This window comes from Echiichthys vipera (assembly GCF_963691815.1).
Source record: "Echiichthys vipera genome assembly, chromosome: 21".
Classification (NCBI taxonomy): domain Eukaryota; kingdom Metazoa; phylum Chordata; class Actinopteri; order Perciformes; family Trachinidae; genus Echiichthys; species Echiichthys vipera.
This window is the reverse complement of record NC_139846.1, coordinates 22,179,558-22,194,099: the sequence shown is the minus strand read 5'-3', so window position 1 is coordinate 22,194,099 and position 14,542 is coordinate 22,179,558. Positions and strand designations below refer to the sequence as shown.

The following is a 14,542-nucleotide window of genomic DNA, read 5'->3' as shown; positions in this document are numbered from 1 at the left end:
GTCTGGTTGATTTAACAGCAGCATCAGTGATCATTACGGTCCAAGGCTGGCTTTGATCCTGCCAGACAGCATTTCCTATGGTTTTAATAACCCAACAAAGACACCGCAGCAGATGCTCGATTTATGGACCCTGGGCAAAGAGAGAAGAACATGATGGATTCACCAAATCTCCTGGAATGGGAATCGCTTTAAAAACGCTCTCATCAGACTTTGTTTGGGAAGAAAAAGGTGATTGAGCTTCCGTGCTGTTTTTTAGCAAAGCCCTGTTTTACATTCAGAGCTAAACACACAGTCACCCCTGGGAGCTGTTTATACGAGCGCAGCACTGTTGGCCACAGAGCCAGTCCACCGGAGCGGCTCGGATCTGCAGATATATAATTAGAATACAAATATAATAAATACCTATAAGTGTTTAAAGTGTGAACCCCAGGTGATCAGGGGGACGGGGGCGTGTGTGCAATGTAACAGTGGTTTACATTTAGAGGGCATGGAATAACAAACAATGAGAGGACAGAATTACTGGAGATCCTATCGGAGAGTATGATTGTGCAGTGTTTTGGCATCTGAACAGCCTTCAAATTCGCACATCTGTTAAACTGCACCAGGGTTGTATTTCACCTCTCACTGATACCTGAAAACCCGTCCAAAACAAAACTGATCTCCGTCCACACGAGCGTTTTGGCCAATCTCTCTACACCGGGCGACGTGTGCCAGTGTAAACAGGGAGGAGATTTTCTAACACTACTGCGGTTGAAAATCATGGATGTATAAGTTGAAAATACTCTGGAGGAAGAACAGCAACGGTGAAAAGTAAGACTACGGATTTATTTACTTGGAACTACGACGAGGTGGAACCGTAACTGACAGTAACACATGAGTAAAAGCCGGTACACGCGGTGAAAAACCCTGATTGGGAGTCATTGCAGTTTAAATACTGCAACATATCAAAGTAAGGGTATCAAAGTAGTACTGGGTCAGTTATTCATCACTGGAGGAAGCCATGGCAATGGGATGGGAGCACAGACAAGGAGGATGAACTCACCAAAGGTTTGACGGCCTACCTAACTGACACTATAGACTGACGTGGGCGACTGCGTCATTGTTTCAAAGTGTCTCTATTTTCACCTGTCCAGATTAAAACGCAACCCAACTAAAATGAGCTCAGCAGTGTTTCCAAATGTCCCCGTTTTAGGGTCTCGGTGTGGGTGTGAGGCGTAAAAGTAGCAAAAGGAAGAAAGTGTCAAGTCTTTGAGGGGAAACTTCAAGTCAAGTCAGACGAAGCATGTCAGTTCCAGGTTTTTAAGGTCTCTGAATGCTGACCATTATAATGACATAATGGCTTTTTTACCCCCAACCCCATAAACACGACGTACTGCACAAAATAGGAGAAGCATCGTATGAAAAGCCTCACAAGGTTCTTTAACATTGTGCTTAAGGCATGTCCCAGGTTACAGATTAGGTTCTTGCAGTGAAAAAAGGGCTACAAGTTCCAGGTCCTCATATTTGTAACTTCAGTCTGACTTGAGCTCAAAGCCTCTTTCACACAAGCAAGAAATGGCAACTTTGGACCAAGTTCACACCAGATTCCTCAGACATTGTCCGGCGTTAACATGACAAAATCTCTCAAGTCTCAAGTTTTCAGTTCTAAGTTACTAGTTCTGTTGCAATGTCACGTATAATGTGGCTCATGATTTGTTTTCATAGGTGATACCATTACGATGCAAGTGATTTCAAAGTCAGGCTGCTGCTTTTACAGGGTACAGTTCCAACAAGTTAGCGTGCTTGTTTGTGTGCACCTCTCCTTTGAAACATTACCTTCATACCTGCATATCCGGCAGCTTATTCCCCCCAGAAAGGCCGGCTTATGTTAAATAAGAACAAGCTGCCTCACATTGACCTGCTTTTAGGAGCCCAGGCTCACCTCAACAGGAGAACTGTCGAGATCATCTGCATATTCTTTTTGATCTCGCACCGGGTCTCTAGGAGCAGCCGTCATTAAGGAAGTTCGCACGGCGTTGCCTCTTCCTCTCATCGTGGCTAAATCTCCACCGCGTGCCCCTTCTCTGCTAGTGCCCTTCACTCCATCGCAGCCCCTTCAAAGTCCTCTAGCCTGCTACCGCCCTTCGCTTCAAAGCTGCCCTAAGTTGGGTTGAAAGCCAAAGCTACTCTTGTCTGTCCTTCACCGCTAAGCTGACGAGTTTGTGTCTGTGTTGTGTTGCCCTTGGGGTGGGTTACCTCCACCACCGCCGCCCCCGCCCCCTCCATCTCATCTCTTCTCCTCCCCACCTTGCTGTTTATCTGTGCCTGGGCTCATCACGTCCCTGAACCTGCTCTAATTAGCATCCCACACAACACTGTTTATTTACTCAGGTACCGACAGAAGGGGAGGGAGGTGAGAATGAAAGAGAGTCGGGGGGAAAAAAGAGGAGAAAGAGACAGAGAAAGCCGGGGAGAGGAAGAGAGAGAGGGAGGGCTGGGAACAGGAAGAGAGGGAGAAATGGTTCAGAGAATCAAAGAGCTAGGAGACTCTCTCATAGCGGATGCAGGGGGTAATGATAGTTAGAAAGACATGATGCAGAAAGTCTAGAAAGTGAGAGACAGAGAACTTTCCCACCTCTCCACGCCTCCTCTCTGCCTTTTCCAGCGTTTCATCTGAGATGCAGAGTGCCTAAAATTAGCAGGCTGGCAGCTTCCTTCCTTCCTTCCCTTCCTTCCAGGGCCCCCATTAAAGTTCTCCTATTGCGTTGAGTGATCATTAAGGTGGGACTGGGAGCGCAGGTGTTATCTTAGCGTCCCAGTCGAGGCTGCAGTGGCATTACCTTTCCTCGCAGGGCCAACAGGAACAGAAAGTCTTTGCAATCCTCAGCTGGGGAGTGTTTGCGAACTGTATCTGAACTTGTTTTCAGTATATGTGCATCAGAGTGCTACAGCGCACATTGCACGTCGCATTGATAGAAATGGACAGTTCCTGGTTCGGACTAATTTGTGTTCATCCGATGGTATCTGATTAAATAAAGGCCCCATGCATGTTTATCAGTTTGTACAGATCTTGTGTGACGTTTCCAACCTGTTGTTTTGTGGTTATGCTCGCTGATGCAGCTATGTCTTCTGTCAAGTTGCTGTGTCCTTTCTTTCTGCATCCTATCGAACATTGTTCGAAGTGCTGTCATCTAAAGTTTAGCCTGCTACCAAGAGGAAGCTTGAGAGATGAGGACCTGTCTACTTTCATACCTCTGTACCTGCCTGATTGTTGGATTATCTCTTTTGGAAGGTCAGAAAACTTGTCGGATGACTCGCCCACTTTCCAGAAGTGAGTTCAGACGCTGAAGGTGACGCACACCGAGGCCTTAAGGTCTAGTGCAGGGGTGTCAAACTCAGGCCCGTGGGCGAAATCTGGCCCGCGGTGTGATATTATTTGACCCGCAAGATCATATCAAGGTTCTATGAGAGCTGGCCCGCGAGTATAAAGCACATACACGTCTACTTTTCTGTTAACAAGCATGAGCATCCATGCTACCAGTCTCTGCAGACAAACTTAATCCACCCCTCCCCAAAAGCGGCCAAAAGAAAGATGGAGAACAGGATCTTTCAGCAGCGGTGGGAGGCAGATGATCTGTGTCTGAAGGTAAAGAGCTGTTTGTCACCGTGGCTGTAACCAAAGAATCAAACATGAGAAACACCACGACAAGAACAAGGAGCTGCACTGGAAAGGTTCAACGTTACACATCTGAGAGAAGGGAAAACATGCACATGTGCAGTCTTTTTTCTTTCTTTTTTTGTAGATATTGAGTTTTGCGCGCATCTTTGTCCCAGTTTTTAAATTTGGCCCACTGTGAATTTGAGTTTGACACCGCTGGTCTAGTGTCTTCCTTTTGCGCTAGTCTACACATTCTTGTGCACACCGACGCAAACCTCCATGGATGCGTAAGTGTGCGCCACAAGATTTGAACCATTGTGGTCCACAGTCTGAACGAGAAGCATGTGGCTCATTTTAGAGAATAGGATAAGTTGCTGGTCTTTGTGACCAACAGCTGTAAACACCTGGAGGTCACACAGACCTTCTTCTGTCCAGCTGGTATGGAAACATGGTCTTGATACTGAGGGTTATGCTTCTCAGAGGTTGACCAATTAAGACAGTGTTTACTTTTAACTGTGTACCAGCACACCAGGACAAATTGCTTCCTGTTCCCCCTTACATCCTACATCCGACTGAGTTTTTATCTGCCTTTGCGTTGCTACACAAGGTCACCTTGTGTGTCACACATCCACCAGTTTCCCCTTTTTCATGTGTTATCTACTTCTGTAGCAATTTTACCGGCATGACGTCATTTCCTGCCTTGTTCCTGTCGGTCACTCAGCAAAGTGTCCTCGCAGCGACTTCCTGACATCAGTGACTCAGCACATTTCTGAAACAAAATATTTGGCTCTGCCTGTGCTTTTTTTTCTCTCGCAGACTTGAATTCAGCAGAGTGGCATTTTAAATGGTCCATTCTCAAGTGCTGTCATCCTGAATGATGGCCGTCTGCCGTTCACAGCCAAAGAACTCACCCACCATGTCTAAATGTGGTCTGGGATAGTAAAACCTTGACCGTCCTCCCTTCTGCACAAGGTTTTAATTGTGGGAATTGGCCAAATATGTGAACTTTTGCTGTTGATGTTTGTCTTTCCTACACATTCCCAGGCAGCGTCAGTTGTCACCTCCCGGCACTGACAGCTCTCGTTCCTTCCCTCTTTTATTTCTTTTCTCCTCCAGCGTCCTTCCATTGCCTCACCTCTCTTTAGTGCTTTTTGACCTATTCAGAAGGGTCCAAATGTCACAGCAGAGGGAAAGGTCAGGTAAAGGTTTAGTGTTGAGCATGGCTAACGCAGTACTGGCTGCCTGAGGGGGGAACACGTTAACACTTGAGACCTTGAACACACGCGTCTGCGCGCATACACGCACTCGGACAGTGCTGTCACCTCCGCTCCACATCTACGCCACTCAGCTCTGAGCCGGCAGCCATGTCATCTTTGTGCGCGTGTGACTGTGTGTGTGTGTGTGTGTGTGTGTGTGTGTGTGTGTGTGTGTGTGTCATATGCTCATTTGGTTCATCTGTGAGCATGGATGATTGAAGACATTACAGCTTCCCGGGGATGACACATGGCCTTGTTGGACATCGGGTCAAAGGTCATTGGTTGTCAGGGTTTTACAGCATCCTGCCTTCAAAGGGCCATGCCTCGTTTTTATTGAGGGTCCAGCTCGTCTGTAGTGACCACTAATGCTGAAATCCTTAAACACGGAGGCATTTTTTGTTTAGTTTTTTTCTACCTTGGAAGTGATTAGTAAATTCAATTTTACTTATTTTCATTTCTAGGTCAATAAGAGCAGAACATCCAGAGTGTCAGTTAAGCGTATGCTCCAAGAGGAACGGCAGGTTAGCAGTGGGATTTCTATATCGATTAATCTACATCCACATGCAGGGCAGAGCCGCGGGATCCTAATTGGAATGGATTTCTCAGACGCATTGATTTGCTCAGGTGACAGTGGATGACATACGGTTGTGCGTTTGTGCTCATGCCAAGAATACCCTATGATGCTGTCTTGGTTTCTCTCGCAACACCTTTTACTGTTGGTTGTCCGAGGAAAAGGTAAAAGGAGCAGCTCCAAAGCGTGCGTGTATGCGTGTGTGTGTGCGTGTGCGTTCATCTTTTTTCCCCACTTCTTGGCCCTTTCATTCAGCAGAGCTCTGGGATGAAGCAAGGACCTCTGCAAACACTGATTTCATTTTCCCCATGACCGCCTTTCGCTCCAGACCCCAGCTCCCCCTGCACACGCACAAGTACACCTTAGGCTGGGGAGCAAAGACGAGCAGTTAGCATGCATGCAGGAAGAAGCAATCGAGCACAGATAACACTTAGGTTCACTCAGGAGGAAAGAACAAATGGAATGATCTTACTTTCTCTTGGACTGTGAGATTCACAGAATGTTCCTTTTATTGTGTTTTAATAATCGGGAGAGCACTTTTTTTTTTTTATTATCACTTTCTTGTCACTCTCTGGTCCACTAATCCCACATGCTCTGTGTGTGTGTGTGTGTGTGTGTGTGCGTGTGCAAGAGAGAGGAGGTTGGTGAAAGATGGCCGCTGGACATGGCTTCTCACAGCCGGCTGGCCCCGACCCCCTGTGATCTGCCCTCTTATCTAGCACAGATCCTGGCCTTTCATCTGGGCTAAAACCTGGGGGAGCTTGGCCTCTGCTGGGTTTTTAGCCCTCCCTCCCACACACACACACACACACACACACACACGCACACACTTCATTCCAGACCCCCTCCATCTCCAGGCTCTATCTTGGAGTCCCAGATGAGCATTGCTCTCACCTACAAGGGAGATAACAAACCTCACACTGCTCTGCTCCCGGCTCTGCTTTCCTCAAAACACTTTTTTTTTTTTAAAGAGAAACAACTTCCCTTTCCCTGTTTTGAGGGACAAAATGCACGACTCCACACTTTAAACAGTAGTCAGCCAAAAGTCAGACAGAACCGAAATGGAGAATGCACAAGGGATGCTCCCAAAACACAGCACTCTCCGTGTTTTCACATTTCACGGAGCACTGATTTCACCTCTCGCTAAATTGCATTACTGGCTAACAATAGGCAGGTTGTTTTGGCCGCTCAGCCCATTGGTCTTGGCTGGACCACCTCTACATGTGACCCAGGTCCAGGTTTGAAGGTGTTAGCTGAAGTGTGTGTGTGTGTGTGTAGATTATGCAGTCCACTTCGTACCGTTTCATTCCATTCCAGGTGGATGCCTGGCCCGTCCCCTCACTGCCCTCCTGCTCAACCCTGACCTGTTTTCCAGCATAAACAGCAGATCCTCACCCCTCACCCTTTTGGCTTTACCTGATAATCTGTCTCTGTGGATCACCCCCCACCCTCTTTTTCTCCTCTTTCACCCTCAGTCTCTCACATTCTCTGCAGAAAACCAGGTTTGTGCGTCACCCTAGACCTGACCTCCGACCCCGGTCAGATTAGAGTGGTCGGCGTTTCAAATCCAGCGGCAGATTGAGTAGCATCTGTGACCTCCTTGCACATTTCTCCCCTTGCCCCGCTGTGTTATACCCCTTGGAATCAAGACGGGGCCCATCAGATCTCAGTACCAATTAGTCAGACACGCAGGTTTGCAGTGGTGGACAGGACCCGAAACAGTGACTAATGGGCTGATGCTAGGGTCCTCTCAGCCACGGAGGGCCATTGTCAAATAGAGCAGTGGCTTTGGAAAGTATTCGGACCCTTTCACTCTTTATATACTTTGTGTTTGAGATTTAATAGATTAAATAGACTAGTTAGTCTACGCACATTAACTATCATTTCAAAGTGAAAAGATTCCTGTCTGTTATAGTGAAGGTTTTTGTTGCCACCGTACTCTACGGGGGAATTGTTGGGTCTGTGTAAATCATAAATAAGTCATAGAGTGTGGTCTTTACCTGCTCTGTAAAGTGTCCTGAGATAACTTTTGTTATGATTTGGCACTATAAATAAAATTGAATTGAATTGAATTGAATAGAAGCTCAAAGCATGATTTGTATATAGACTTTTTGCTTTGGCACTCTAAATTGAATTGGTTGTACCTTGTTTTCTAGTATCATCCTGAAGATAATGTAACTCTAGATACTGCAGAACACGATTGGGTTGATTGGACATAATTATGTAATTCACAGTCCATTTAACTTGGCGAGTGTAAAACCAGTTCTAAAGCTCTGGATGTTCCCAAGAGCACATACGTCTGGAACTGCCAGGTCCGTTACAGTCAAGAGCTGCATCTGTCAAAGACCAGACACTACTCAGCGCTCATCACATGCCTACCACCATACCTGCAGTATGATGAAGCATGGTGTTTGGCAGCATCATGCTCTCAGGGTGAATCATGCAACAAGTAAAGGGGTCTGGAAACTTTGCAAAGCCGCTGTAAATGGTTGGTCGTTTCTGTGGCTTTCCCAAATACAGAAAACCCCATAGACCTCTTATATTTCCAGAGGACAGTTAGTTTTTGCAACCACTGCAGCCTTTTGTCTTCTTTGAATTGAATAGCTGTCCCTATTTTGAAGATGCATTAAAGCAATAATTAGAGGAAATGATGGCCCAGTCTTGATATTATTCGAGCCTTTGTTTTGACTCTTCAATGATCCTGAAGGTCAGATGCAGGTTTACAGATGCACATAGACACTTGAGCGTCTGTAGCTCTCTGGCTCTCTTCCAGTCTCTCTCTTTCCTCTGCGTGTCACTGTGCACAGCAACCACCTCAGGAGTAAAGAGTATGAGGATGACAGGGCAAGCTGACCACTACCAGCACATCAACAAGTGACCGTGAATAATCTCCGTCTCCGTCCTCTCTTGTCCCTTTTTCTCTACCCTCTCCCATGTGGCTGAACTGGAGGAGAGAGTTGTTGGCGAGTTGATTGTGCGGATGGAAGCACACTCGGGGTGTTTTCACATATCCTTTCTAAACGAACCAAAGCTCAGTCCTCTTTAAGTGGACCCGAAAGTGGACCAGCAGAAAGGGGACTCAGTTTTTCCTGCTTTCACATTGTTACTTCATATGAAAGAGGACACAGTTGTCTCTCTGCTCCACTTCAGTTCTGATTGGGCCTCAGTCCTCTTTCTGTTCCTATATAGTCCCTATAGAGTTTTATTGCGTTGGATTATGGGTAGTTTTCACTTGGAACAAGATGGGGAAATGCAATTTTACATCATTTTGGACCAGTTTTCTTAAAGACAAAAGTTGCTCCAGTAAATAATTATTGCATATTTACACATATCGCAGCCTTCGTCTGAACATTTAGTAATTCTGGCAATGATTTCCCTGTAAATTCATATTCAATACGATGAATGCTCGTCTGGGGCAAGCCTAGAGGGCTGAAATACAACGGCAAAGGGCGAAGTGAACCCGGAGCGAGAACTGCAACGCGGACCTGAAGCAAACCATGCACGGTGGTCGGTCAGAGGGGTCCCAGTTCTTTGTGTGTGTTCACATGTGCGATGATGAGTCACCGATCGTTTAGAGGACTGAAAAGGACCAAGTGTGAAAACACCCTAAGTGACTGCTTTATTCATATTAAACAACTTGGTGTGGCCTGAGGCTGTGTTATCATCACAGACACTCACCTGTTGTATCAGTGTGCTTCCTGTAGTAGAGCTCGGAGAGTGTGAGTGTGTGTGTGTATGCGTGAGCGTGCATGTGTGTGTTTTTAAACCGGTAGCTTCAGGGCCCCCAGAAATCATTGCTACTAAAATACCAGCTGTTGTAGGATCACTTACAGATGGAGTTGGTCTTTGCATCTTCCATTGCCCAACTCTCTCCCATCTCTTTCAGCACACACTCTTTCACATTTGAAGTATATTAACAGAATGTCATTGGTTCTGAAGACGTTTGTATTCACTCTAGTCCTGTTTTGAACCTCTCTTCCATCTTCATTTTTAGCTACATTAGTACAGTGGCTCTGGGAAGGGCAATGTAAGTTAGTCCACCACCACTTTTCCCCAGTTCTCCTCACATCTTCCAAACAAGAGCTACTACTACTCCCTCACGTGTCACTTTTTCCGCTGACTGTTCTGCTCTGGCTGGGAGAATCAAAAATATAATCCTTAAACATCGGGATGTCCTTTTAAAAGTGATGCATCTCTGTACTGTATTAATTCTGACACTTGAAAACGGCCTCCTGGCTGCCGAGTCAACCTAAAGGTTTTTCCACTGTGGCCACGGTGCACAATGTTCCAATTTGTCAGACACCAAGTACTTTACAAATCCACGTTCTGCTAGAAAATACGCATAAATTACTTGATAAATTGTAGCTGCACACATAGTGTAATGTCTCTGTGGTCTGTTTTTGTTGGACAAACTAAAAGAGTTTTAAAGATTAACATATCTGAACACAAAAGTGCAACTGGCACATGAAATGTGGATTATGCTACACTGCAGGGGTGTCAAAGTGATCCAGTAAAGAGTCGCTGTGGCTGCAGGTTTTCATTCCAACCAAGCGAGAACACACGTGATCCCACAAATCAACTGTGTGAAGACAATTCAGGTGATTGCATGACTCAAGTCAGGTGTGTTTTTGCTTGGTTGGAATGGAAACCTGCAGCCACAGCGGCCCTTTACTGGGTCGCTTTGACCCCCCTGCGCTACAGTATTGCTCACCACTCTGCACAGGCTAATCATGTCTGCAGCTTCATTAAAGTTCTGGGGTGAAGAAATAATCTCACCCTCTCCTAGAGATCAACTCACCTGCTCCACAGATGCCTTTTGGATTCATACTTGACACAGTTGAGCCCTTTGGCTTAAATGAAGACCTGAATTTGTCCTGTTTTCTGTGATCTGTTAATTGTGACGGAATAACAATCATCCAATGATCATCGCTCACCCGCTGTAGGTTGACTGTGTATCTGTTTGCCTTGTCTTTGTCCTGTTTGGCTCTGATGAAGACACAGTAGGGTTTAAACATTGGTCTGTGTGTTTGCACAATCAATGGTGGCTAAAAAAGTATCAGTGTGCCTCTCTCAGTCTTCACCCCCCCTTTAAATATAGCAGCAACGTTCATTTATACTGACATTCATTTGACTTTTGGAGTTCGGTTCAACTTTTCATTCAATACCTAAAAGTTCAGCTGTACTTTGTGTTTTGTGCTTATTAGCCATATTAGCATGCTAACATGCTATAACAAGGTGTTGAACATGGCAGACTTGCTACACATCAGCACAGTATCATTGGCAGTACAGTTGCAAATAGCCAAAGATAATGTCACTGACCATGCTACTTCAGTACCATACCTATTGTTCCAGGTGGAATAAGACAAAGGGATAAAATAAAGCTGATCTTGGTTTTTTTTTTGGAGTTACTTGGTGTCAGGTGACGTCTGCTGAATCATCTGTGACCAAAGGATTATAGGCCTAATGGCTGCTTCTCCAGCTGTTGACACACACTGCCCCCACTACCCACCCCCACCCCCTTCCCCCCATGTCTAACTGTAAACTTTGACATGGTAGAATTAATCGCCAAGCGTTGCCTCTACCCCAATCTCCCACTTTCTATAGCCACATAAAATGCCCGGAGGAGCACACATCCCACGGTTTTATTCCACTCGGTCTTCAGCCAAAGTCACAGTCAAACTGGAGTCAACTATCCACACAGAGAAGGAATATCTCCAGTTTCATGGAGTCGTAATGTGGTAGAGGTACTGTATAAATAATCTCTCCGCACAGAAACACTTCCAGCTGTTAAACAATATACCCTTTGAATTTTTCTTTTCGTCTCCGTCTTTTCGAGTGTATAAAGTGTCTTTTGCCCAGACTGCTTTGAAAATGAATACAGAGAGGGTTTTTTTTTTGTAGTGAGACATTTTGTTGTTGAACATTTGCCTTTTGTAACACCTCCAGATTGTTGCAGTTTATGCTGATTATTATTACAGAGTGGAGTTGGAGCGCCGCCTCTATCAAACGCTGCCATTGGAAGTCAGGTCATAATGTGAAATTCAAACCTATGAGTCTGTTTACAATTAGGCCCTTTGAAGCATTCCTCTGTAATCTTCCCCTCCTTTTGATATAAAAATTGAGTATTGATATAAATGAAGGGAATTTTGACTTTGTTTTTAGAGCCATACCTGTGGCTTTTGATTGATGGATGGAAACTACGGCAGATTGATATAATATAGACTTGTTTAAAACCTCACTCTGAGGTTATAGTTTCCCCATAGACTTCAGCTGTATTTTCTATCAACACAGTGAGAATGGCGATCCACTGAGTGGAAAAGCCTCATCCCTGTTGGACAACCATGAAACGTTGTTTGTGAACAAGGGATGATAAAGTAAATCCAGGGCTTTTTCAGGGGCATCCTCGTTGCCTTTGGCCAGGTTGCGGTGCTGGTCAGTGGAGGGGGAGATGAGAGGGAAGCCCCTCTTCATCTAGTAAAGATCCTGCTGTTGGGCAGCTTTCACGCTCCACTGGCTGATCCTTCCAGGAAGTGAGGGGGGGTTAAAAGACTACCCCACAGAGTCCCAGCATGTACCACGGCTGCAAACTGAGCCCAAATCAAAGGGGTCAGTCTGTCCTTAGCCTGGGGGAGAGTGGGTCTACTGTGTGTGTGACCAGAGAGACATGGGTAATAGGGTAGCTTGTCACACTTGTGCAGATGCCTGTACTTTTGACAGTGTTTGCTTCTCGGCTTGGGTTGCACAGTTATGACACCATCAAAAATACTGAGGCCGTATGCAGTGAGCTCACATTTACAGTCATGGTCTTGGCAGCTTTCAGAAGAGACCACAGGAAGTCATGTAGCCATCCAGTTATTTCTATTACAGTGGGCATGTTGGCTCAAACAGTTGAGACCGCAATCATATGGTGTTGCAATGTTGACAGCTGTTGGTGTGGAAATTTGAGGTGAGAGGGTTAAAGCTAAAAGATAGATAGATAGATAGATAGATAGATAGATAGATAGATAGATAGATAGATAATTACTTTATTCATCCCTGAAGGGAAATTATTTTGTTGCAGCACTCTGGTACAACTGAATATGGTACAATACAATAGAATAAAATTGTGAAAAAGGGCATAAAAGTCTGGCTAGTCTCAGTGTAAAAACTAATAAAACTTTCTTTTGGGGTTGTGTTGCAGTTGGTAGCCAGTGAGTCCAGCCCTTCAGATGAAGAGCCTTCAGTTCCGGAGCATCGCCCCCAAGGCCCCGGCCGTGGTGCCCTCCCCCTCCCCTGCGGCCCTGTCCTGTCAGCCTCCCTCTGCCCTCCCTGAGGCTTCCACCGCCTCCAGCCCAAAGTCCATCATTGTGCCCACCCAAAACTATGCACTGATGCAAATAGCGGGTCAGGATGGCACTTTCTCTCTGGTGGCGCTGCCCCCTTCTGTGTCCTCTCAGACACCACAGCAACAACAACAAACCCAAAAGAACCTCAAGTTGCCCATTCCCAGATACCAGTCAGTGAGGAGCAAGGGGATCACCGATAAGGTCAAGTCACCACCACTAGCTGCTAGGGTTAAAACAACCTCAAAGTGTGCTGTGACATCACAAACCAAGTCAGTGGCGAGTGGGCCATCAACGGTGATCAAGATAAAACAGGAGTCCAAGCACACAAAGGAAACCCTAGTGCCCAAAGAGGAGCCTTCAGAGCAGGTCATTCTAATTGACCCAGCCTCCTCTGACATCTCTGTCACTGCACTACTCCCAGAAAATGCTGTCCTGTACCCGGGTTCTCAGTTAGAGCGAGCACCAGATGTCTCCGAACGACCTGCTACAACTAGTCTTATCCAGAACCTCCAGTACCCCCCTGCTGCTGTCAAAGGGTCCCCAGGCAAATTCCCAGAGGAAAGTAAGACTACAGTGAGGTTGTGCCAATCTAAGTCGGTTGCAGCCCAGCCCCAAAGCAGTATCACTGTCCTTTCCTCAGCCATCTTCAGCAAAGCAGTCCAAATAATCCCGTCCCCGCCTAAGGGCAAACTGCCCATTCTGCCCTACTCCAAAATGAAGAGCACCCTCATCCCAGCGACCAAGCTCAGCAATTTGTCTCCAGAGAAGAAGGGTTTCTCTAGCCAAACAGGCCTCACCAGTCCCTTAGATCCTACATCCAAGGCCCTCGAGAAGGGTCATGACCAGGTGCCAAACTCCACTCCACAACCCCAGGCCAAGACCACACTCATGCCTGGGCTGGGAAAGCCGAAATCCCCTGGCAACAAGAGGGGGAGAAAGAGAAAGACAATGGAGGACATTTTGGCATTTGAGGCCAGAAAGAAGAGGTCCTTGTCTTTTTTCCGAGGAAGGGTCCCAGAGAAACCACCAGCAGTTGTTCCGGGCTCCAAACAAAAGGAAGTTGATATTTCAAAGAAGTACCGCAGCATCCGACCCAAGCCCATGTTGGTTATGGAGACCGTTCCCCAACTTGTTAGTTTGCCTGCCATTACCCCAGACGGCCAAGAACAGGAGCTCGTACTTGGTCATCATCTCCCCACCACCACCCCAACGAAGGCCCTGGAGTGTTGTCCCCAACCAGCCCCAGTAACCCTTCAACTGAGAGGTGCCTCCCACCCTAGAGTGTTCATAGGCAGCCGTCCGCTCCACCGTTGCCCAACCTGCAGCCGCTGTTTCCAGTTCAAGCATCATCTCCAGAGCCACATGAACAGCCACACCAACAGCCGGCCCTACGTCTGCCCAGTCTGCCGCAAAGCCTACGCTCATTCTGGCAGCCTGAGCACCCACATGAAGCTCCATCACTCTGAGGTACGCCCGCGTCGTTCTCTGTGCTGTGAATTCTGCGAGAAGGCCTTTGGATATGTGGGCGTTTACTTCAGTCATCTGAGAGAAGTTCATAAGGTGGTGTTGACCGTGGAGCCGTCCATCAGCCATCATGAGGACGACCCGTCTGTGGAGGGGTGAGATTATTTTTGATTGAGCACCTCCTTTATTGTGACCTTTACCTTGTAGCAGGTTTCATACGGAGATATCAGCATATAAATTAAATGCCTAAAGATATTGATTTACTACCTAACAGCTGGCAACTTTCCCC

The 14,542-nt window shown here is 46.5% G+C and overlaps 1 protein-coding gene across 1 annotated transcript in view; it reads left to right on the top strand.

Moving 5' to 3' along the window:
* znf438 (zinc finger protein 438) overlaps positions 1-14,542 on the top strand; it is a 52,137-nt gene that overhangs the window by 34,714 nt on the left and 2,881 nt on the right. The window contains exon 3 of the mRNA XM_083936468.1: positions 12,645-14,408. Within this exon, the coding sequence (XP_083792594.1) occupies positions 12,673-14,408 (1,736 nt within the window). The 5' untranslated portion in view covers positions 12,645-12,672. The remainder of the gene's footprint in view (positions 1-12,644; positions 14,409-14,542) is intronic.